The following is a 25,552-nucleotide window of genomic DNA, read 5'->3' as shown; positions in this document are numbered from 1 at the left end:
GCCCAAAAAAGGCGAACCGGAGCGACTCGCCAGTTGCGATCGCTCAGCGCTCTGACCCTAAATGCTAATCCGGGCGTGGGGCTTTAATTAATCTCACGTCCAATCCTTTGGAAATGATTAAAAAGACACATGCGTGCCTTTGCACCACTTCTGCCAGTTCTCTGCTTCTTCTGGAAGAGCTCATACCCAGACTAAGGGCAGGAGAAAGGAAGGGATTTCAAGAACGGCAAGTAGATTTCCAGGCACTAAAATTCATGCAAATGAGGCTATGGGAAAGGCAAATCCAGGCTCGTGGGCACCTCCGTGGGACTGATCCTCGAGGAAACCTGCGCTGCCCTTTCTGTGCTTTCACCAAGAAGAGAGATGCATTGCCTACCCTGTATACTTATTTTGGCTTCGGATCTCAGCGAAGGAGGCTTAATATTCTCATCTAAATGCATTATTACGAGACAAGACTCGCTGAACTCGGTGTAACTGTTGTAGAAACGCGTTCATAAACCGGGCAGTAAATCTAATTCAATGCGCAATAAGAGATACGGGAATACACACAGACCCTTGAATTACAAGGGGCCGTTTCACCTTCAAAGCGATCTGTTTTCCCAAGAAAGGAAGGGCATATAAATATATGCATCCCCCCCTTCTTCCGACAACTTTGCATTTCAATCTGAGCGGGCAGAAAACCTGCAAAGGATCCAAGCTGGTTGGCGGGAAACGACCCATTGCTTTTAGCCTCTAAAAGGATCCCGCACTCAACGCTTTTCTCTTTCAATTAATAATATTCATATGAGCAGCGATATTAACCCTCATCTCCCAAAGCATCATCATTCTGACTGCCTGTCTTTGTTGGGTTTGGGGCCGGACAGAAAAAGACGGATTCCGTTCGTTTACATGGATTTATTTTGCTGTAAACATTAAAAGTGTCTCCCTCAAAGAAAGAGAATTCAGAGAGAAAATGTTCGGCGTCTCCACTCTCAATATACACCATAGAGGAAAGGGGAGGAAAAGGGGGCAGTGAGACTTCAGAATATGCCATACTGGAAATATACAAAGAAAAATATAGATATATATACTACAGAATATGGCATTTAATTTTTCTTTTTTTTAAAAAAAGTTACTGAAACGTAAAATGATATATTAACCAACAATTTTAGACATCTCCCCCCTTCCCAAAAAAATAAAGTACAAAAAAATACCCAAATTTAAAAAAAAAAATTCAAAGTGCTCAATAATTTCCAGGGAGTTCTATATAGGAGAGAAACACTCTGGAAACAGTCGAAAAGCTTGTGCATGCAAGACTTGGTTTCGCTTCAGACAACAAAATAATCAAGATATAAACTGGTTTTCCTTTAATTCAGCATCAACAATACATACGACACTTACAAACGAGGAATGCCGGACGGTGTTTACAAACACGGGAGCTGTGGGTCCCTTTTTGCGAAAGGTTTTTTGAGAGGGGGAGAAATATGTAGGATTTGGGGTGGGGGCGGACTGGGGTTCGGATTCGTGTGTCAACACTTGTGCCCACCTATTTTACAACGGAGGAAGAAAAAAAAGCTCGAGGCTTCTTAGAGAACTACCAATCTTTATAAAATCTAGCAGACTACATAGTGTCTGAAATAACTATTTATAGAATATAGACATTACTGAAATAGCAAGTGCCTATACAAATCACATGGTCCTCGGTTTCAACTTTGCGTGGCTCTTTTTCAGACCTGATTGTTCTTTCCTCTCTTTGGGCCCTTCCACACAGCCCTATAATCCCAGAATATCAAGGCAGAAAATCCCACAATATCTGCTTTGGGTTATCTGAATCCACACTGCCATATATTCCACTTCAAAGCAGAAAATGTTGGATTTTATTCAGCTGTGTGGAAGGGGCCTCTCTCACCATCTCTCTCTTAAAAAAAAAAAAGAACCGGTTTAAATAGCTTATTTATAAATAGGCACAGAAGAGTTTGTGAGTGTTCGCTTATAGAAAGAAACCCAACCGCGTCTGAGAAATGTACAATCCTTTCGCCTTCTGTGGATCCATGCCGCCCCTCCCCCCCTCCCTCCTTAACTCTGTAGTCTTTATATTACAACTTTCTTTTACAGCAGAAAACGCTTTAAAATCTCAATAAACGAGGGGTGAGGGAGGGAGGGAGTGATTGGGGAGGGAGGGGGGTTCGCCTTACAAAACTCTTGCAGAGCTCACTCACTCCAAAAGTTCTTGTTCATCAGCATCAAGGTGTAAAACAGCTCTTAAGTTTTTGCTTGGGGGGAGAAAGGGCAAGTGAAAGGGTTATTTTTGTTGGTTTGTTTAGGTGATAATAAAAAAACTTAGGTACCATAGGTTCTGTGTGTGGAGTCCAAGGAATCCAGAGAGCTTTCCCCCAGTGCCCAGTTTGTGCCACAGTGTGGAGGAAGGCGCACCCGAAGGCGCTTTCTTTTTCCTTTGCTGGCCTCGGGCTCTACTTCTTTGCCTTCTCTTTGGAGGCTTTGAAAGTCCTTCATTGGTTGGGAAGCACAGCCGCCCAGTCTCTGTCTCTCTTTGCTCCCTTCCTCTCTTTCTAAAAAGGCAAAGTGTCCAGGAAAAGCTTGTCGATTATTGCTGGCGGAGGCACCAAGTCTTCCAGCTTCAGGTAGAAAATGCGCTGGAGGCCTTGCGTGCAGAGGGTGCGCAGTTCCGGGAGTTTGCCCAGGAGTTTGGACAAGTAATTAGGCCGGTTCAAGCCGCCGTTGTTGAAGGTGACATGGTCCTTGAGGCAATTGACCAGCTTGCTCTGGAGCTCCTCCACCCGCTTGGGGTCCTTCAGGCCGTGCCTCTCTGAGGGGGAGAAAAACAGGGTCCGGGCATGAGAGAGTCCCTGCGAGCGATGGATGGATGGATGGATGGATGGATGGATGGATGGATGGATGGATGGATGGATGGATGGATGGATGGAAGGAAGGAAGGAAGGAAGGAAGGAAGGAAGGAAGGAAGGAAGGAAGGAAGGAAGGAAGGACTCTCAGAACGGGGAAGTCAGAGGTGCCTCCTCACAAGACAAACACACTACAAACCAGGAGAGACCAACCCTCTTGTTCGCAGTCTCGACAATTCCGAAGATGCTTAAATATTAGAAAGAATGCCACACTGAGGTGAGACTATGGAGCAATGGGCGAAATTCCAGGAAAATATATTCTACCTAAACATTAGGAAGAACTTCCTGATGGTGAGAGTTGTTCAACATTGGAATATGCTTCCTAGGAATGTAGCAAAGCATCCTTTTCTGGAGGTTACTTGTCACCCTGTCCCTACCGAATTTACGCACAAGTTAAACCTTGAGAACCTCACCGCTATCTTTAAAAAATTAAACATAAAATAAATATCTTGACATAATATGTTCCCTCTTTTTGGCAGTAGCATATGAAGGGAGAAGGTCCTGGAGACAAATAAAAGTGCAGGTTAGCAAATTCCTTCAAGTACACTCCATGATCTCTGGCCAGCTTTTTGAACTTCAGAGGCTGTGTGCAGCCTCCTAAAATTGGGCATGTGTTCCTACCGCTCCATATCTGAAACCCAGCTCTAGATCCAGCGCCCAAATGTGAGAAAAGTAGGGTATAAATAAATATAGTGTGGTGTAGTAGTTTGAGCCTTGAGCAAATTCTGGAGAACAGGGTTTGAATCCTTGCTCAGAGATGGAAAGTCACTGGGTAACTTTAGCCAAGCCACACTCTCCCAGAGGGAGGCAACAGAAAATCTCACCTAAATATATCTTGCTAAGGAAAATTAGTAATAGGTTCACTTCAACCTGCAATAAGGTGGAAAGAAAGGCACACACAAACAAGAACCAAAATATAAATATGCATATTCACTTGGATGGAGCTAAGATTTAGTCTGCTTGAACTCAGAGCAATGTAGCACCTGAATCCAATGAGAAGGAAAGCGGAAGACCGCTTTACAGGTGTCTTAGGGCCCTTCCACACAGCCATATAACCCAGAATATCAAGGCAGAAAATCTGACAATATCTGCTTTGAACTGGGATATCTGAGTCCACACTGCCATACTGTATATTCCAGTTCAAAGCAGATAATATGGGATTTTATTCAGCTTTGTGAAAGGGGCCTTAGACTCATTAAGGAAGTCATGGCATTGACTTTGCAAGATCTGAGCAGAGCTGTTGACATCCAAGTGAATTGAAAGTCTCCCATTCATAGGATTGCCCTAAACTGAAGCTGATTTGGTGGCAATTAGCAACAAAGACTTATGCCTGATTGTAAACTGTATTCCTAGGCTCATCTATCTACTTGTCAGTGCCAGCTAAGTACTATTTCTGAGTAAGACAGGATCCACTGTATAGCAGATGAAATATGGAACATGAAAACACACATATGTACAGACTTCAGGCCTATTGGTTGGTCTGCACTAAAATAGTTCTACTGAATCAATAATTGGATGATGAATTAACACATGTGGATTCCTTTGATTCTGTGGATCCACTTTTTTAGGAGCTGCTGCCAATAGATTTCTGGCCTGAAAGTATATTGCCCAGCTGTGTTTTCTGTCAGCCACTGTGAGTGCAGGAGGGGGTGAGGGTTATGACAGGGTTATTATCCTGAATTAATTCAAGACCAGCTGGAATGTGATGACAGGATTCTAATTTACCCTAAGAAGTCAAAGGGTAGAATGGGCCAAATAAACACTTGAGCTTAATCCAGAGTAAAAGGCCAACATTTATGGGTGAGGGAAGGGTCAGTTGGTCAATTCTAATCCACAGCCCTCTTTAAATGCCAGTGTGAAATGGGGGCAGGATGTGTGTGGATAGGAAGGATTTTCACTGGGGGTTTTAAAAGTGAAGATTTCTGGCCTAAATGAGATGACTAGTCTCCTTTGACTAGTGTGAATTTCCAGAATGAGCAAAAATTGTTAGCAAATTGAAGTGTGTGTGTTGGGGAGGGGGTGGGGGTCCTAATCTGCATTCACTGTAGAAATAGGGTAGGTGGTGCTGTAAGCTATATTTCAATGAAAAGAATTGGCAAAACCACCTCTGAGTATTCATCCCCTAAGGAAACCCTCTGAAATTCATGGTAGGCAGACAACTTGAAGGCAAAGTGGCTTGTCCCTTGAGCTATGACTTTAGAGACACTGGTCGGGATCCCCACTGATTTTGGCCAAGTCCTACTGTTGGGTTTCATCCCTGGACTGCACAAGTCTCTTGTATCATCAAGTTTCCAGTCCTCAATGAGTAGCTAGGCTAGAAACAAGGCTAAGCTGAGGGATTCCTTTCCCCACATTCCTATGCATATTTTTCCCCAAAAGGGCTTTGCCTTTCCTTCTCCTTATAGCCACTGTCTCCCTCCCCCTTTGATGATGTAGTAATAGAATTATGTGAGGGAACTTCCTTTTAAGTTTGATTGCCCTTAACTGGCCATGTGGCCATTTGCCATTATCTTCTACTTTTCTTTCTACCTTTCTCTAGGCAGAATGTAACTGCATGGACCTTTTGCCCTTTTACCTCTTTAGAAGATGAGACTTAGCTCCAAAACCTTTTCTATCAAGAATGTATTTTTTACTCCAATAAATATTTTCGAACCTAAAGTTCTGACTTTGCAATCCTAAGCTATCCTAAGGAATGGAAGCTTATCCCAGCTCATCACAGGTAAGTTTCTGCTGGTTATGAAGTGTGCTTCTGGTACTTATGGTGGAATCGCCTCAACTGAGGGTTATTTTTGAGCCTAACAGCTCAGATTCCTCAACAGAAACCCCATGAAATTAATGGTGGACATGCGACTTGAAGGCACATACACAAACTCCCATGAGAGACAGTATGGTGAAGTGGCTTGAACTTTGAGCTATGACTTTAGGGACAAGGGTTGGAGTCCCCACTCATCCAGAGAAACTCACTGAGTGACTTCGGCCAAGTCCTACTCCCTCAGCCTCAGAGGAAACATCCAGCGAACAAGTTTGACCAAGACAACCCCGAGATAGAGGTCACCTTAGTTCGGAAATGACTTGGAGGAGGCACACAAGCACCAAAGAAACCCCAGCAAAGGTTGGAAGAAAGTGATGGGGGAGTCCAAAGCTGGCCCTCACCTGTCACCATGGCCAAGGCGGCGATGCAGGAGAAGGCGGAGATGTCCACGTTCATGTTCTGGAGGTTGGAGGAAAACTCCACGATGGAGTCGATCCATTCGCCGAAGCCGCGGACGCATTGGAGCCGGTGGAGGACCACTCCGTTGCAGAAGATCAGCTTGCCTTCCACCGGGTTGGACCTGTAAAAAAATGAGGTGGGAGGCGAGGAGAGAGAAGAGTGAGAAAGGCATAGAAGGGGGGGGGGGGCATGAGAAAGAGTTGGAGAGAGAAAAGCAAACAACTCATTATAGGCAGAGCAATAAACGATGGTCTTAAGAAGAGGCACCTAATTACTGAGGAGTTAATAAAAGGCGGCTCGAAGGGCCTGGGAAGGGTTGATGCGAGGAAAGGCCCCGCAGTTGCACCCACCTGTAGGCCAGCCGCAGGACGAAGAGCTCCAGGAAGGCGGATTCAAAGAGCAGGTCCTGGTCCGGTTTGGGGAGGTCGGTGAAGCCGGGGATCTTCTCGGCCCAGCCCCGGATGATCTCCATGGAGCCCGTGAGGAGGTCATAGAACTGCTGGATGTGCTGCGTGTCGTCGCCGCTGAGCTGGAAGTCCGGGTTGGCCTGGAACTGGGAGGGAGAGAGAAAGGGCAAAGGCGAAGGAGAAGGAGGAGGGGAAAGGGAGAAGGAGAGAAGGAAGGAAGGGGAGAGAGGCCTCCGCAACTTATTAATGAGGTTCTCTAAGAGCGAGCGCCCTGAAATGGCTAACCCCAAGGCGAGGAAGGGAGAGGGGGTGTTCTAACTATACAACCGCACTCTGGACACTCTGGGCCCTTCCACACATCCATATAACCCAGAATATCAAGGCAGAAAATCCCACAATATCTGCTTTGAACTGGGTGATCTGAGTCCACACTGCAGTCTGCCATATATCCCAGTTCAAAGCAGATAATGTGGGATTTTATTCAGCTGGGTGGAAGGGGCCTCAATCCCCATCTACATGACCATTTCATGCAGTTCCAACCGAGCTCCAAACTGCAGCGGCCAGGCAACAAACTCCCACAAACGCATGGGAATTTGTGTCATCATCACCCGGTTCCAGGATTTTCTCTATCATCATCTGCACAGCGAAACCACTTCCTTCAATGCCTTCCTTCAAACTGCATAAAAGGGTCAATGTAGACGTGTCCAAGCCACATTCAGTCCTAATTCGGGAGGGAAGGCTGCTGGAAAGCTGAACAGGGCTTGAAAAATAGCCCCATTCGGGAAGACGCCCCATCCCACCTCAAAGTCTGGACCAGAAAAGGCCCAGCAGCTTCAGGGCAAATCCAGACGAATCCAGGAAAAGCCATCTGCATACTCATATGCGCTTCAAACACATGAGTCCGAACTGCATGGACCTTTAGGACTTTTTTTTACCTTTCTTAGAAGATGAGATTTAGTAAGCTAGATAGCTTTTCAATCAAGAATGTATTTATTTTACTTCAATAAATATTTTAGAATTTAAAGTTCTGACTCTGCAATCCTAAATCATCCTGAGGAATGGAAGCTTACTTATCTTAGCTCACCACAGGTAAGTTTGTGCTGGTTATGAAGTTTACTTCTGGTACACTGCTATATTTATGGTGGAATCACCTTAACAGAGGGTTATTTTGAGCCTAACAACTCAGATTCCTCTCCACTTCAGAGTCAAAGGCTTTGGGAGCTAACCCTCTTTGGGGCTCTTTAGGGTTTGTGTGTGTCATTTTTGTTCCTTCTGTTGCATATCATCCTGGACTACACAAATCTCAGTTAGTTATGTAGTGGATAGGTTAGAATGAGGGAAACCTCTCTCTATATATTCCATGCATGCCTAGATAGGCCTTTGCTGGTTTCTCTCTCGCTTTCCTGTTTACATCCACTCCCCACATTGTTGATATAGTAATGTGAACCCTTTTAAAGATGAGGCAACTTCCTCTATCTAGATTCGAATGTTAATTGCCCCAAAGGCTCCGACCATGCGGATGGGCATTTCTCTTCCTCCTTTGTCTTCTGAGAAGGACACATTTTGCCCTCTCTAATGGCAAAATGTAGCTATTTAGATATTTTATTATTTTTACCTCTCTTACCATCCTTAGATGCTAGCCTAGAGAGCTAGTTAGCTCCAAGAACTTTTCTATCCCCAATGGATTTCTTTTTACCTCAATAAATGTTTTTGAACTTTAAGGAGACTTTGCAATCCTTTGCCATCCTGAAGAACAAAGGCTTCTCCAATCTCACCACAAGTAAGTTTCTGCTGCTTATGAATCGTGGTTCTGCCACTCTGCTGTATTCTTGAGGAATCACCCCCAAAGAGGGTTATTTTTTGAGTCTAACCGCTCATAGATTCACAACAGCTTCGAAGTTCCACCAACCCTTTCCCAAGAAATGGGAGATCTCATTTATAAGGGCAACCCTGTGTCTCCTTACTGCATTCACTGGGGGTGCATTTACACTGTAGAATAAATGCAGTTTGACACCACTATGGCTATAGAATCAATGCTATAGAATCGTGGGTACTGTAGTTTTACAAGGTCTTTCGGCTTCTCTGCCAATGGGTCGTAGTGCTTCACCAAACCACAACTCCCAGAATTCCATAGCATTAAGATATAGCAGTTTAAATCGCGTCAAACTGCATTAATTTGGCTGTGCAGATGCGCCTTGGGGGCTAATTCCTAAATAGGAAGGGGTCTCCCACCCTCTTCTCTCCCTCTCACCTACCCACCCCAATACTCCCAGTACTGTTGGACCTCCCTGAATATGCAGTGGCTTCTCCAAGGACCCTTGGAATTAGTAATGCATCCTCCCTCCCTCCCTCTACTCCCCCCCCCCCCCGCCCAAACTAGCCGCGTGGTTTGTGGGTTTGTTTCCCCGCGAGGGGAAAGAGGAGGAAGAGGAGGCCCCTTGGGCGAAGCGGCCCCCAGCTTACCCTGGAGTAGTCCAGGCTGGTCATGGCCGGGTTGGAGTCGACATGAGCTCTCACCAGGGCACTGATCAGACTCACCGGGGGCGACGGCGGGGAGGGCTCCTGGGGGCTCTTCGGCTTCGAGGGCAGGCGGCCCCTCCGGCCTTTTAAACTGTCCGTGCGGACCACTGCGAGGAGGGAGAGAGAGAGAGAGAGAGAGCCCGCGTCAGAGGAAGAGAAAGACCAGAGAGGGAGGGAGGGAAGGAAGCAGGGAGCTCAAGGAAAGGAAGGAGGGGAGGGGAGGGAAGGGAAGGGAAGGGAAAGCTCGACGGGAAAGGAAGGGAGATAGCGAAAGGAAAGGAATTAGGGAAGGGAAAAGGAAGGGAGAGAGAGAAGCTGGAAGGCGAAGAAAGAAAGGGAGCGAAAGAAAAGGAAGAAGGGAAGGGAGAGAGGGAAGAATCCTTCCTGAGTTTCTTCCCTGAAGTTGTAAAAGACAGTGCCCTTTTACACGGTCTATAACCCAGAATATCAAGGCAGAAAGATCCCACAATATCTGCTTATCTGGACTCAGATAACCCAATTCAAAGCAGATATTGTGGGATTTTCCGCCTTGATATTCTGGGTATGTGGAAGGGCCCAAAGCCTCGTTTGGAGAACAGCTCAGCCAGGAATCAGCCAGGCTTTGAAGCTGAAAGGCTTTCCAGTGCTAATCAAGGTGATCAATTGCAACTTGCCTCCAACAGACAAGAGTTATTTCTCCCACCCTGGACCTTCCACAGATATATAAACCCCACTTGATTAGTTTCCAACAGACTTCACAACCTCTGAGGATGCCTGCCATAGATGTGGGCGAAAGGACAGGAGATAATGCTTCTGGAGCATGGCCATACAGCCCGGAAAACTCACAGCAACCGAGTTCCCCAATGTGAGTCATAGCGCCTGGGGGCTTTTGAGATGTGGAGTCCCAGGGCCCTTCCACACAGAATATCAAGGCAGAAAATCCCACAATATCTGCTTTGAACTGGGTTATATGAGTCCATACTCAGATAATGTGGGATTTTCTGCCTTGATATTCTGGGATATAGGGCTATGTGGAAGGGCCCCTAGGATCTCTCTTCCCAGCCTCTGACTTTCTGACAAGCGTATTTTTCCCCTCCAAAAGGACTATTCCCTTTGCATCCGGTGCTGGGAGATACGCCCTTTTGCTCTGAAGGGAAAGAGTGGGGCTGCTGCTGGTTGCCATTTTCCACTTATGAACCAGTAAAGCCGTTTTTATGAAAGGGGTGAGAAGACGAATGAGCAGAAGCAGGCCTTTCTAGGCGTCCCAGGAGGAATTCTGGGCCTCAACTTCGCGCCCTCACTCTTTTTTCCCAAGGAGTCTCAGCCCCGCCTACTTGACCATGGTAGTTTAAGTGGTGCCAAACTGACTTCATTCTACAGTGTAGATGCACCTCTTTCCTGTGCCTCCCCCGCCCCAAGCAAACCCCCTGTATGGAGGAAGATTCACTCCCGACTTAGGGATGAAGGAAAGAAGGGAATTCGTGTGGAGAGAGGGCGCTTTCTTGGCTTCTCTTGCAAAAAAAAAAAGAAGGGACGGTGGCTGTTCCCTCCAACCAACCCACTCACCCACCCACTGGCTGGCTCTACCTTCTTTGACCATGCCGACGGCCAGGCACTTCTGAAAGCGACAGTATTGGCACCGATTCCGACGGCGTTTATCCACGGGGCAGTTTTTGTTGGCGAGGCAAACGTACTTGGCGTTTTTCTGGACGGTGCGCTGCAGAAGCAAGAGGAGAAGTGAAGGAAAAGAAAGAGACCCACAAGACTCTGAAGACCCAAGGTTCAGGTCCCCACCCAGCCATGGAAACCAACTGGACGACCTGGGACAGGTTCAACTCTCTCAGCCTCCGAGGAAAGCAAAAGCAAAGTGTTGGGGAATCTAAGCTATTAGGCTCAAAATAATTGGACTGAGTCCACCATAAGTACCAGAAGTAAACTTCATTTACGTGTGGTGAGCAGGGATAAGCTTCCATTCCTTAGGATGGTTTAGGAATGCAGAACTTTAGGTTCAAAATAGCCATTGAAGCAAAAGAAATACATTCTTGATAGAAAGGGTTTTGGAGCTAACTAGCTTACCAAGTCTCATCTTCTAAAGAGGTAAAAGGGTAAAAAGTCAATGCAGCTACATCTTGCCTAGAGAGAGAAAGAAAATGTGCATCCTCATAGGTAGAAAGAAAAGCAGAAGACTGAAAAAATGGCTAGGGCAATAAAACTTTAAAAATAAGTTGCTTCACAGATTTTCATTGCTACATCATCAAAGTGGTGTGTGGAGACAGTGGCTAGCAGGAGAAGGAAAGACAAAGCCCTTTTGGGAGACATGCATAGGAATGTGGGAAATAAATCCATCAGCTTAACCCTGTTTCTTAGCCTAGCTACTCATTGAGGACTGGAAACATGATGAGACAAGAAACTTGTGCAGTTCAGGGTTGAAACCCCACAGAAAGAATCTTGCCAAGAAAACCCCTGGTAGGAATGATGGGGTCACTTTCTTTCACAAGAGACTGGGATTTCTTCCCGAGACCCCCTTGTTCTGGTTCTCCCTTTTCTTCCCTCTCTTCTTTCCCCCAGAAATTGAAGGCAAGCAACACACGGAAAGCCACTGTTTGATATGCCAAGCGCGGGAGCGAGGAGACGCTCCGTAAATACAAATCCGTGGGCATTCATATTATTTACATCCCTAGGAGACCGTCTCTCTTTGCAATGATAAGATTATTCAATCAGGAGGGAGGGGGGAGGATGAAGAGATCACTTAATTTGACCATAGGGAATTCTGTTCCACTTGGTTAGCTTAGACACGGCTCTCTGTCCTAACCAATTTCACTCCGAAGGCAAAAGGAGAGAGAGAGAGAGAGCGCCTGCAAAGAGGCCTCGCTGCCTTCCCTTTTTCTCTCTCTCTCTCGCTTCCTCTTTCCCTCTGTGTCCCCCAACTTCTTCTCTGTGTCCTCCTATACCTCTAGGGACGAGAAGACCCATCAGCCGCCTTGTCCAACTTGTGGCTTGCTCGCCAAGAAAGGAGAGCAGCTCCAAAAAAACTCTCAGAATCGACTCCTTGTGGGAACGTATGAGGGAAAAGGGGGAGAACTTGGATCCTTTCTCTTCTCTTGATCCCTCACACACTTTAATGTGGTCTTTAAAATTAAAAAATGATGATAAACGGACCGTCCTCCTTCATTTTGATAGAGAGAATCATCTCCCACTGCTTCACAAACACCCTTGACCTGGCTCTCTGGATAAAGACACTCTCTGGAAGGTACAAAATCCATTGGTGGGTCCAGACGCTGGGTTTTGAGACCTCAAGTTCTTTCCGACTCAAGTGAACTTATCCTGGCATTTTCTGGGGCTGAGAGAGTGTGATTCACCCAATATCGCCCAGTGTGTTTCCATGAATAAGTGGGAAATCAAACCCTGATCTTCAGAGAATGATGTGGCGCAATGCTCAAGCCACCACACTATGTTGTTCACCTCTCACACCAAAAGCGACTTGCAGTTTCTGTTGGAAATCATCCTGGACCACACAAGTCTCATCTATTAGATATGTAGTAGATAGATAAGACTCAGGGAAACCTCTTTATAATCCCATGCATGCCCAGATAGGCTTTGCTGATTTCCCTCTGTTCCTATCCTGTTTACACCCACCCCTTCACTTTGTTGTTTTAGCAATGTGATCTCTTCAGGGATGAGGTACCTTCCTCTATCTAGATTGGAATTTTTATTGCCCCAAGAGAAGGCTCGACAGTTTCTCCAGTCGCTCCTGACACCAAAAAAAATTCAAAGGAAAAAATACACCAGAACCTAGAAAATTAAATACTTTTCTATTCTGCTGTATTAAATCTGTGGAAAATATTTTAGTCATAGCAGGAAACAGCAAGATAGACATATACAAGATACTATATTAAAAAATCATTTCTGAAATAGGAATCCCTGATCATTACCAACTCAAGGACGGCCAAACAGAGGGACCCCATAGACTCAAGCGATTTTAAATCGCTTCATCAAGGGCGAAGAGGAAAGGGCTTTCACTCTGAATTCTCAGGCAGGCAGTCCAAAGGTGGCAGTTATTCTGAATTAAGGAACACGGGATAAAAGGACGGGGTCTCCGGGTCCGGCCTCCTTTCCTGTTCTTCCCACTCAAGGGTGAACTGATCCCCGTTAAATCTTTTCCTGGGATCATTTTCCCAGGGAAAAATAGGGAGGCATGATCTTGGAAGTAAAGCAGGGTCACTGGGTTGCTGTGATTTTTCCGGGCTATCAGACCTCAACAACCTCTGAGGATGCCTACCCCAGATGTTGGAGAAACGTCAGTAGAGAATGCTTCTGGAAAGCCAGGAAATATCACAGCAACCTAGTGATTCCAGCCACGGACTTCGACTACACAAAGCAGGGTCAGCTAGCCTCCAGTAGGAAACAAGTAAGGGATGCCAGACCCTCTTCTCCTGAAAGCTAAGCAGGGACAAGTTTGATGAGTGTTTGAATGGGAGAGCACCAAGGAATGCCAGGCGCTGCAGACTTAACTTCAGAGAAAGTAAGGGGCAAAAACCACCTTGCCTGTGAAAACCCTAAGAAATCTATGGTAACTTGAAAGCACACAATCTGCAGGAAACGGGGCCCCATTGAGGTGATAAAGAGCATGTGTGTGTATTAGGAAGGTGAAGGAAAGGTGGGTTTCGCAGTGGGAAGAAGAAGGGGTGAGGGGAACCTAAAAAGAAACACTCAACAGCAACAGGGTGTATCTACACTGGAGAATTGTTGGATTTTCATCCCTGGACTGCACAAGTTTCTTGTGTCATCAAGTCTCCAGTCCTCAATGAATAGCTAGGCTAGAGACAAGGCTAAGATGAGGGATTCCTTTCCCCAGATTCCTACGCATATTTTCCCCAAAAAGGGCTTTGTCTTTTCTCCTCCTGCCAGCCATTATTTCCACACACACCCCTTTGATGATGTAGTAATGAAATGTTATGAGGGAACTTCCTTTTAAGTTTGATTGTCCTTAGCTGTTCATGTGGCCATTTGCCATTATCTTCTCCTTTTCTTTCTACCTTTCTCTAGGCAGAATGTAACTGCATGGACTTTTTACCCTTTTACCTCTTTAGAAGATGAGACTCAGTAAGCTAGTTAGCTCCAAGACCTTTTCTATCAAGAATGTATTTCTTTAACTTCAATAAATATTTTCGAACCTAAAGTTCTGACTCTGCAGTCCTAAGCCATCCTGAGGAATAAAAGCTTATCATAGCTATCCACTGCTGGTTATGAAGTTTACTAAGGAGCCCCCGTGGCCTAGTGGATTAAAGCCTTGTGACTGGAAGGTTGGGTTGCTGACCTGAAGGCTGCCAGGTTCGAATCCCACCGGGGAGCGCGGATGAGCTCCCTCTATCAGCTCCAGCTCCATGCGAGCTGGGGACATGAGAGAAGCCTCCCACAAGAATGGTAAAAACCCTTGCAGACGGCCAATCTCTCACACCAGAAGCAACTTGTTGGGAATCACCCTGGACTATTCACGTTTAAATGTAGTCAGATAGATGATAGAGTTAGATTGATGGAATTCTTTCCCCGTTTCCAAAGCATGCCTAGATTGGATTCACCATTGTTTCCTGCTTCCGGTCCTATTTAGGTCAGCCCACCCTTGGTGTTTCTAGAAATGTGATCTCTCCTAAGGCTTTCACATAACTTCCCCAATTTAGCCTTTGGAATGTTTATGGCCCTAGAGAAGAAGCGACCCAGGAGGCTTGGTCGCCATTCCAGCTTACTGCTTTGTTCCAGAGAGGACGCAGCTTTGTCCTCTATTAGTCAAGATGTAGCTATCTAGAGCTTTGTTATTTTAATCCATCTATGTGTATTAGAACAGGATAGATTAGATAGTTAGCTCCAAACTTTTTCTATCCATGAATGGATATCTTTTTACCTCAATAAATGCTTTTAAACTTTAAAGCTAACTTTGCATCCCTTTGCCTTCCTGATGACACGGAGGCCTTCCAAAACTCACAACTGCTGCTGCAATTTTTACTCTGCTATTTTAATGGGAATTTACCTCATAAAGAGGGTGATTAGAGCTCAACGGCTTGTCCATTCCCAACACAACTCTGGTTGCTCCTGACACGGAAAAAAATGTTTACTTCTGGCACTTCGCTATATTTATGGTGGAATAACCCCAACTGAGGGTTATTTCTGAGCCTGACAGCTCAGATTCCCCAACAACAATGCATGCAGTTGGGTACCACCTTGGCTCAATGCAATGGAATCATTGAAACGGTATGCTGCAAGCCATGGCAGTGTGGAAGAGAGCAAACCACAGACCATTACTACAACGCAGCCTGAGCCCTGCAACATACACTATGGACACCACTCCAAGTGGCCAGCTTCTTGTCAAAGGAAAATTAGTACAATGCCAAGTTTTTAACTTTGTGTTTCTAAATACATTACAATTGTACCCTGATAGGATAAATACATATTGAAGCTGTAGTCTGACACCCAAGAGGGCCAAAGCACAGACCTCCCTAGCATTGAGGAGCCAGAGCGGTGCCAAAGCGCATCCCTCCCTCCCGCCTGCTCCATGGCTCACCTTGAAGAAGCCCTTGCAGCCCTCGCAGGTGCGGACGCCGTAGTGCTGGCAGGCGGCGTTGTCCCCGCAGACGGCGCAGAGCCCCTCGTTGGAGGGCGAGCCCCGGGAGGGCGGCGAGGGCACCTGGGCGTCCAGGAGCTGCGAGGGGTGGCCCAGCTGGAGCCCCGGGAAGCCCACGGCGGCGGCGGCCTGCTTGCGGATGGGGCTGGGCAGGGCGAAGGCGGGGGAAGGCCCGTCGTGGGGGTGGGGGTGGTGGTGGTGATGGTGGTGGTGGTGAGGGCCGCCCCCGCCGTGGACCGAGGGCTCTCCGTTGCTGAGAGGCAGCCCCTCGAAGCGCATCTGGCAGCTGCCCACCGGTGTCCCGGGCGGAGACTGCTTGAAGGAGAAGAGCGAGAGGCGCGGGGCCGCTTTGTGCACGCCGCCCGCGCCGTAGCCTTGGTGGTGGTGGTGGTGGTGATGGTGGTGGAAGCCGTGCAGCGGACCCGCCTCGTCCCAGACGCCCGGCCCCGGCGAGGAGCAGGGCTTGTAGTAGACGGCCAGCTCGTCGGGCTGCCCGGCGGGGGGCTGCTGCGGAGGCGGCGGCGGAGGCGGCGGGGGGTATCCGTGGCCGTGCAGGGGCAGCTCCTCGACCTTGATGGAGGGCGTGGGAGGGGGCGGGGGAGGGGGCGGCGGAGGCGGCGGCTGGGTGGGCATTTGGTAGAGGCAAGGCGGCTTGATGTCGTAACCGGCGGCGGCGGCGGCGGCGCCGTAGTTGTCCATGAAGGTGCTGAAGCTGGGCAGGGAGGTGGTGGCGCTGATCTCGGTGTTGGTGAGGTCCATGCTGAACTTGACGAACTCGGGCGTGAGGAAGTCCCCCGAGCTGTAGGCGTACCCCGCGGGGCCCGAGGGGTGGTGCGGGTGCGGGTGGTGATGGTAGGCGTAGCTCTGCGTGGCCGGGCTGGCTCCCTGCGGCGAGGACCCCAACTGAGCCTGGACGCAGGGCATGGCTGCAAAGGGGGCAAGGAAGGAAGGGGGGAGCGGGGAGGGGGAGGCGCCCAACAGCAGGCACACAAACAAACAAACAAATAAACAACAGCAGGACTCAGGTTTTTTTTCGTGTCAGGAGCAACCGGAGTTGCTTCTGGAGTGAGAGAATTGGCCGTCTGCAAGGATGTTACCCAGGGGACGGCCGGATGTTTTGATGTTTTTACCATCCTTGTGGGAGGCTTCTCTCATGTCCCCGCATGGAGCTGGCGCTGATAGAGGGAGCTCATCTGCGCTCTCCCCGGTGGGATTCGAACCTGGCAGCTTTCAGGTCAGCAACCTAACCTTCAAGTCACGAGGCTTTCTGGAGGCTCCTGTGGTTATTGGTGAGGTGTCAAGATTAAGACATTCTGGGAATCAGTGAACTGAAATGGACTGGAATGGGCCACTTCACAAAAGATGACCACCAGATCTACTACTGCGGACAAGAGGAACACCAAAGAAATGGAGTAGCCATGATCTCTCCTCACGTTTAGCCCACATCTATGGCAGGCATCCTCAGAGGTTGTGAGATATATAAACCCGGAAAATACACAACAACCCTGTGATTCCGGCCATGAAAGCCTTCGACAATACAGGCTGCTGTTTGTTGCTATTATTAATTATACAGGCTGCTTTTTTTTAAAAAAAAACTCCACCAACTCCTGCAATGTGTGGGGTGGAATTAGAATGCGAGACCCCCCTGAGCACATGTGGCACAATGGTTTAAACCCTTGTGCCAGCAGGACTGCTGACCCAAAGGTCGAATCCGGGGAGCAGGGTGAGCTCCCGTCTGTCAGCTCTAGCTTCCCATGCCGAGACATGAGAGAAGCCTCCCATAGGATGGCAAAACATCAAACATCCGAGCTCTCCCTGGGCAATGTCCTTGCAGACTGCCAATTCTTTCACAACAGAAGCGACTTGGAGTTTCTAGTTTCTCAAGTCGCTCCTGACACACACAGAAGACGACTTGGAAGGCCCTGAATAGGAGGTGCAGAGCCAACCTTAAGAAATGGGGCCACAAAGTGGAGTCCACGCATAAATTTACTACAGTGCTGTCTGCACAATGGAGGACCTTCTACAGCAACACCAGAGGCACTCCAAGTGGCCAGCTACTGTCAAAGGATATTTAGTATAATGCCACATTTCTAACTTTCTTTGTATTTTTAAAAAATGTTTAAAATACATTATACCTGTTGGATAAATAAAAAATACTGTGCCTTAAGACAGGAAGCAGTTGGAGGCTGGGATGGTGATGGCACAGACCACAGCAATGCCTATTAAAGGGAGTTATTGGTTGCCTGGCCGCCGCAGTTTACTGCATTGGATGGTCAGTGGCTCCACAGGGAGGGAGAAGATCCCAATGGAGGGACAGGAAGGGAGGTGGGCTCCGTAGATTGTGTGCATACAGAGGGAGGGGAGATGAAGGAGATTCCACCTGAACATGAGGAAGAACTTAACTGTGAGAGCTGTTCAGCAGTGGAACTCTCTGCCCCAGGAGTGTGATGGAGGCTTGTAAGTAGATGCTTTGTGGGGGATGCTTTGAATGCGATTTTCCTGCTTCTTGGAAGGGGGTTGGACTGGATGGCCCACGAGGTCTCTTCTAACTCTAGGATTGTGTGATACTAAGGGGAGCTGAGGGAGGAAGGGGTGGCAGTGGAGGATGTTGGGAATCTATGAGCGGTTACTGCATGAGCCATCAGAGGAAAAGAAGGGCTTTGAACGAGATTTTTCTGCTTCTTGCAAGGGGTTGGACTGGATGGCCTGCGAGGTTTCTTCCAACTCTCCGATTCTATGATTCTAAGGGGTGGCTGGCAGAGAGGATGAGCGCCTCTGTGTGTGTGTAGAAACCCCCCATCAATAGTCATCTTCCAATACTTCCTCCCCGCTACCCTTACACTTAGGTGACCCCAACTCCTCCTCCATCCCAAGCGCATCTCCTCCACCCAAACCCTCGAAAGGGAGGCAACAGAGGGAGGGAGAGAGATGTCATCCCGATTTTAGAGAAAGGAGCTGCTCACCCACCTTCAGCCGAGCGAGAGGCGTTTTCGGAGGAATTCAAGGCGGACAGCGTCGGGACTCAGCGGAGGGACAGGTTGCCGAGACTGGGACCAAAGGCGCCGGACGCCCGCCTCCTCCTTCCCCAATCTGAGAGAGAGAAAGAACAGGGACCGAAAGGGAAACGAGAAGTTACTCTCCCGCCCCATTATCCGAGCTCACTGCCGAAGAGGACAGGGCAAGGCAAAGCTGGCGAAAGGAGTGGACTGTCAAGAAGGAAACAAACCTGGCAAAGGGCAGGACTTCCCAGGGAGAGAGAGAAAAACAGAGGGGAAGAGTTAGCACACGCTCCCGCATCTGTATACTTTGGTGCGGCATGCTTATGTTAATATACATACACATGGATGGCGATGTGTGTTAAAGCGCTGAGCTGCTGAACTTGAGGACCAAAAGGTCCCAGGTTCAAATCCCGGGAGCGGAATGAGCACCCGCTGTTAGCCCCAGCTCCTGCCAACCTAGCAGTTGAAAAGCATGCAAATGTGAGTAGATCCAGAGGGAAGGTAACAGGCGCTCCATGCAGTCATGCCGGCCACATGACCTTGGAGGTGTCTAGGGACAACGCCGGCTCTTCGGCTTAGAAATGGAGATGAGCACCAACCCCCAGAGTCAGACATGACTGGACTTAACGTCAGGGGAAACCTTTACCTTTTACACATGGATGGGGATGGAGTGAGAAAGCATGCCAGCTCGTTTTACTTCATGGTATAACTGTTATTTATTAAAACGTTTGAATCTCCGTTCACCCACAAACACCGGCTATGAACATACACCATGTACATAAGGACACGCTTTCATACATTAAAAAGTAGAAGTTGGTAAATGGGTTTGTTTTCTTCCGTGTCAAGAGCGACTTGAGAAATTGCAAGTGAGAGAATTGGCCGTCTGCAAGGACGTTACCCACGGGACGCCCGGAGGTTTGATGCTTTGCCATCCTGTGGGAAGCTTCTCTCATGTCCCCGCATGGGGAGCTGGAGCTGACAGGCGGGAGCTCACCCGCTCTGCCCGGATTCCAACCGGCACAAGGGTTTAACCCATTGAGCCATAGGGCGTAATGGGTATGCCCGTTTAATTAGATATCCAAAGAGGCGATTCCGCCCCATCCCCGCTCCTTTTTTGCACGAGAAATCCCTCCCGGGAGTGAAAAGCATTGCAGGAGGAAAAAAGGAACACAATGGCGTAAACGGTATTAATGAAATTAAAACAGCCCTTCCAACCCGGAGGCACAAAGAAAGCGGCGATTGGAGGGAGGGAGCTGGAAGGAAGGAAGGCAAGCCGCGGCGCATGGAGGGGGAGGGGCGGGAAAAGCAGGGACAGGTTTGCACGCCTTCCCCAATCCGAATTCCGCAAGGGAAAGGGATTCCTCGTCCACCGCTTCCGGGTCCCCTCTCGGAACTGACGCAGAGGAATGTTTTGCTTTTTAAAGCGAGGGCTTCCCCTTTCCACCTCCCTCTGAGAACTTTGCAAGTGGACAAGGGGAAAAAGAAGTGCTGGGAACTTTTCCCAACTAAACTCAACCAGTCAGTGTGTTGTCGAAGGCTATCGCAGGGTTGCTGTGAGTTTTCCGGAATGGATGGCCATATATTCCAGACGCATTCTCTCCTGACGTTTCGCCCACCTCTATGGTAGGCATCCTCAGAGGCTGTGAGGTCTGCTGGAAACTAAGCAAGTGGGGTTTATATATCTATGGAAGGTCCAGGGTGGGAGAAAGAACTCTTGTCTATTGGAGGCAAGAATGAATGCTGCAATTGTCCTCCTTGATTAGCATTGGATAGCCTTGCAGTTTCAAAGCCTGGTTGCTTCCTGCTTGAGGGAATCCTTTGTTGGGAGGTGTTAGCTGGCCCTGAGTGTTTCCTCTGTTTTCAGAGTGTTGTTCTTTATTTACTGTCCTGATTTTAGAGTTCTTTTTAAATACTGGTAGCCAGATTGGGTTCATTTTCATGTCAAATTGCAACATTCACACCAGCTTCCAACATATAAGAGTTCTTTCTCCCACCCTGAACATTATTCCAGATATATAAATTGTACTTGCTCAGTTTCCAATACACCTCACAACCTCTGGGATGTGGGCGAAACGTCAGGAAAGGATGCTTTTGGGACATGGCCAGACAGCCCGGAAGACTCACAGCAACTCAAGCAGTCAGCCCAGCCTTGCACCTTTGCATCTGTCAGTTCCTACTGTTGTTGTCACTCTCATCCTACGAAGGGGGCTGGCAGGGGTTCCCAGCACGGGTGGCAAAGGTCTCCTTCCCTTCCCCTTCCCCCACACCCAGCAAGAGAAAGTCGAAAGCCAGACAGACCCCAGGACCTCGCCACAACTTTTCTCCTGCAGCTGAACCCGAATCCATGGGGAGGAAAGGAACGCGCAGATGGAGACTCTCAGTCCCAAACCCTTCGCCCCCCAAATCGGCGAGGTCTTTGGAGAAAAGGGCTTTGGGGCGCGGCGTGGGGCTGTTGCCTCCCCCGCCACCTCCCTTTCTTTACCCCAGTACTTTTAAGAACCGAAAAGCTTCCAGACCAGAACCACTCTCCCCGCAAAGACGTCCAAAGTCATCGCCCCCGAAGCCGCGCGACGCACTTACTTGTTAGGCGGTGCCTTGTTCATTCATTCAACGGGGCGAAAGCGGAGAGGGCGCCTCGCCGCTTCTTGGCGCTCTCCCTCTCCCTCCCCCTCCTCCCTCTGCTCTCCCCTCCTCCCTCTCTCTTCCCTCTTCCTTCCCTGCCCTTCTTTCTCTGTCCCTCTCTCTCTCTCGGCGGCAATCCGGAGCGACTGGCCCTGCCGCGCAATGTGCCTTTGTTTATGTGGGCGCCGGGCTCCGCGGCCGGCACGCGCCTCCAGCCCTCCCGCGTCAGCGCGCGTCAGGGAAACGGCCGCCCAATCAGCCGGCCGAGGGGCTGGCCCTCCCCGCAGTTGGCTGCCGGCGCGCGGGGGCAGTTCCGACGTGACATCACCCGCGGGCGCGCGCCGGAGGGAAGGCGGAGGGCTGAGGGGGAAAAAGAGAGCGAGAGAGAGAGCAGCCGCGCGCCGCTGCCGCCTCTGACCAGCGCGTGCTTCTTCTCTCCCTCTCCTTCTATCCTAAACATTGGGACACCTGGGGAAGGGAGGAGAAGGTCCTCTCCCTGTCCTGAAAATGGGGACACATAAGGTTAAAGGTAAAGGTTTTCCAGTCGTGACCGACTCTGGGGGTTGGTGCTCATCTCCATTTCTAAGCCGAAGAGCCGGCGTTGTCCATAGACACCGCCAAGGTCATGTGGCCGGCATGACTGCATGGAGCCCGTTACCTTCCCGCCGGAGCGGTACCTATTGATCTACTCACATTGGCATATTTTCGAACTGCTAGGTTGGCAGGAGCTGGGGCTAATAGCAGGCGCTCATTCCGCTCCGGGATTTGAACCTGGGACCTTTCGGTTTGCAAGTTCAGCAGCTCAGTGCTTTAACACACTGTGGCACCAGAGGCCCCCAGATAAGGACAATTCCCTGCATCCCCTCCCAAAGAAGAGAAGACTCACTGTGTTGTCGAAGGCTCTCATGGCAGGAATCGCTGGATTGCTGTGAGATTTCTGGGCTGTATGGCCATGTGATTAATTTCCACATTCACACTTGCCTCCAACAAACAAGACTTCTTTCTCCCACCCTGGAGTTTATTCGTTTTATTATTCTGGGTTGCTGTGTGTTTTCTGGGCTGTATGAGCATTCTCTCCTGACGTTTCGCCCGCATCTGTGGCAGGCATCCTCACAGGTTATGAGGACTGTTGGAAACAAGGTCCAGGGTAGGAGAAAGAACTCTTCTCCACTTGAGGCAAGTGTGAATGCTGCAATTCACTTGATTAGCATTGAATGGCGTTTCAGCTTCAAAGCTTGGTTGCTTCCTGCCTGGAGGAATACTTTGTTGGGAGGTGTTCGCTGGCCCTGATTGAATCAAGGGACACGAAAGGCACTGCAGACTAACTCAGAGAGGTCAGCAGAGCACTTGATTTTTTTTTTCGTGTCAGGAGCAACCGGAGTTGCTTCTGGAGTGAGAGAATTGGCCGTCTGCAAGGACGTTGCCCAGGGGACGACCGGATGTTTTGATGTTTTGCCATCCTTGTGGGAGGCTTCTCTCATGTCTCCGTATGGAGCTGGAGCTGAGAGAGGGAGCTCATCCGCGCTCTCCCTGGGTGGGATTCGAACCTGGCAGCCTTCAGGTCAGCAACCCAACCTTCAAGTCACAAGGCTTTTATCCCCTAGGCCACCGGAGGTTCCAGAGCACTTGATGAACCAACCTGAACACCGCATATTATTTGAGAACACAGAAATGCTGGACCACTCTAACAACCAACATGTCAGACTGCACAGAGAAGCCACTGAAATCCACAAGCATGTGGACAATCTCAACAGAAAGGAGGAAATCATGAAAATGAATAAAATCTGGCTACTAGTATTAAAAAATCAACTCAGGACAGTAAAGGAAGGACAACACTCAAAAACAGAAGAATTCCAAGAGAGGAAACAAACAGGGCTAACACCTCCCAACAAAGGATTCCCCAGGCAGGAAGCAGCCAAGCTTTGAAGATGAAAGACCATTCAATGCTATTCAAGGTGGTCAATTGCAGCATTCACGCTTGCCTTCCACAGATATATAAACCCCATTTGCCTAGTTTCCAATATATCTCACAACCTCTGAGGATGCCTGCTATAGATGTGAGAGAAATCTCAGAAGAGAATGCTTCTGGAGCATGGGCATACAGCCCGGAAAACTCATAGCAACTCAAAGAGAAGACTCCTTTCTCTCCTGAAGATTGAGGAGGGCACTCCTCTCTACTACATATGGGGACAATTTGGGGTCTCATCTTCTAAAGATGGGGTACACCATGAGAAGCCTTTCCCCATCCCTCCCCTTCTATCTCCAAACCCATTCGATACAAACCTTTCCACGTCTCGCCCGCCCGCCAGGATCTCCTTCGGAGAAGTGCTTCTTTCTCTCTTCCTGTCAGGAGAGGCTTTGCTGAGCCTGCCTCGGCGTGCGCCTTCCCTCCCTCCCAGCCCTCCTTTTTTGCGCAGGTAGAGGGCCAGGAATGCATTGACGCAGCCGGGGCTGTGCTTTGAAAGCCCGAGCCACGCACTCCGACAGGTTGCACAATCCTTTTCCTGGCCCGAGCAGGACTCCCTAGCCCTCCCTCTCTCCTCAGATGAGTTCCACACTATTAAGACACTCAAACCATAGTGGCGTGAAACATAATGAGGAGGAGGAATCGGATAGGCTTTTCGGGCAGTTCGGAGACTTAGGGTGCAGAATGAATGCAGTTCAACCCCAGTTTTCACTGCTATGGTTCAATAGTGTCTATTGAACTATAGCAGGCAACCTCTGAGGATGCTTGCCATAGATGTAGGCGAAACGTCAGGAGAGAATACTTCTGGAACATGGCCACACAGCCCGAAAGACATACAACAACCCAGTGTGGATTGGGTTGCTGTGAGTTTTCCTAGCTGTATGGTCATGTCCCAGAAGCATTCTTTCCTGACGTTTCGCCTGCATCTATGGCAGGCATCCTCAGAGGTGAGGTCTGTTGGAAACTAGCCAAGTAGGGTTTATATATTTATGGAATGTCCAGAGTGGGAGGCAGGCGAGAATGTTGCAATTGGGCACCTTGATTAGCATTGAAAAGCCTTGCAGTTTCAAGGCCTGCTTGCTTCCTTTATTGGGAGGTGTTAGTTGGCCCTGATTGATTCATGTCTCTTTTTTTTTAGTGGTGTTCTTTATTTACTGCAGTTTGGCCCCACTTTTCACTGCTATGGTTCAATAGTGTGAATTGGGTTGCTGTGAGTTTTCGGAGATGTCTGGCCATGTCCCAGAAGCATTCTTTCCTGACGTTTCGCCTGCATCTATAGCAGGCATCCTCAGAGGTGAGGTCTGTTGGAAACTAGCCAAGTGGGGTTTATATAATTATGGAATGTCCAGAGTGGGAGAAAGAACTCTTGTCTGAGGCAGGTCTGAATATTACAATTGGCCACTTTGATTAGCATTGAAAAGCATTGCAGCTTCTAGGCCTGGCTGTTACCTGCCTGGGGGAATCCTTTGTTGGGAGGTGTTAGCTGTCCCTGGTTGATCCATGTCTGGAATTCCTCTGTTTTTTTTTTTTAGTGGTGTTCTTTATTTACTGCAGTTTGGCCCCACTTTTCACTGCTATGGTTCAATAGTGTGGATTCTTGGGAGTTGCAGCTTGGGGCACTCCTCGGTAGAGAAGGCTAAAGGCCTTGCAAAAACTCCGTCTCATTCATCTCATTACATAGCATTGAGACCCAAGTGGGATCAAACTGTATTATTTCTACGCTATAGAATTGCAGTGGAGAGACACAGAGACCCTTCTCAGTTTTCCTTATGGAGTTGAGAAGAGGGGCGACCCATATGTGCAATTGGGGGGGGGGGGGCAAGGAGTGGCCAAAAGGGGACCAAGAATGAGGGAGGAAAGTCAAGAAACCCTGAATGTCCCATTGAAGCAAATGAGGAGAAGGATTCTCCTAGACAGTAAACAGCCAGACCTTGAAGCTGCAAGGCTATTCAATGTTAATCAAGGTGGCCAACTGCAACATTCACACTTACCTCAAACAGACAAGAGTTCTATGTGTTGTCGAAGGCTTTCATGGCCGGGATTACAGGGTTGTTGTATGTTTTCCGGGCTGTATGGCCATGTTCTAGAAGTATTCTCTCCTGACGTTTCGCCCACATCTATGGCAGGCATCCTCAGAGGTTGTGAGGTGAAACATACAAGAACCCTCAGACAAGAGTTCTTTCTCCCACCCTGAATAACATACCACAAGTATATAAACCCCACTTGCCTAGTTCCCAACAGACCTCACAACCTCAGTGGGTGCCTGCCATAGATGCAGGCGAAACGTCAGGAGAGAATGCTTCTGGAACATGGCCACTCAGGCCGGAAAACT

General features: G+C 48.7%; 1 protein-coding gene across 5 annotated transcripts; it reads right to left on the bottom strand.

Annotated features, from left to right (window-relative positions):
* Window positions 1-879: 879 nt before the first annotated feature.
* On the bottom strand, window positions 880-23,630 carry nr4a2 (nuclear receptor subfamily 4 group A member 2). 5 transcript variants are annotated; one of them, XM_062965565.1, is made up of 8 exons: window positions 23,538-23,630; window positions 18,601-18,723; window positions 15,574-16,559; window positions 10,584-10,734; window positions 8,982-9,145; window positions 6,462-6,664; window positions 6,054-6,232; window positions 880-2,806 (listed from the first exon to the last, which is right to left on the bottom strand). In XM_062965565.1, the coding sequence occupies exons 3-8, from the start codon at window positions 16,555-16,557 to the stop codon at window positions 2,550-2,552; spliced, it is 1,938 nt and encodes a 645-aa protein (XP_062821635.1). In that variant the 5' UTR covers window positions 16,558-16,559; window positions 18,601-18,723; window positions 23,538-23,630; the 3' UTR covers window positions 880-2,549. The 5 variants fall into 5 exon arrangements, with proteins under 5 accessions (XP_062821635.1, XP_062821649.1, XP_062821627.1 ...); XM_062965579.1 differs by lacking the exon at window positions 23,538-23,630 and adding an exon at window positions 21,213-21,418 and having other exon boundaries at window positions 9,057-9,145; XM_062965557.1 differs by lacking the exon at window positions 23,538-23,630 and adding an exon at window positions 21,213-21,417.
* Between the last annotated feature and the right edge of the window lie 1,922 nt (window positions 23,631-25,552).

Source organism: Anolis carolinensis, chromosome 1 (genome assembly GCF_035594765.1).
Source record: "Anolis carolinensis isolate JA03-04 chromosome 1, rAnoCar3.1.pri, whole genome shotgun sequence".
Lineage (NCBI taxonomy): Eukaryota > Metazoa > Chordata > Lepidosauria > Squamata > Dactyloidae > Anolis > Anolis carolinensis.
Note: the sequence above shows the minus strand (reverse complement) of the source record. Positions and strands in the feature narration are given on the sequence as shown.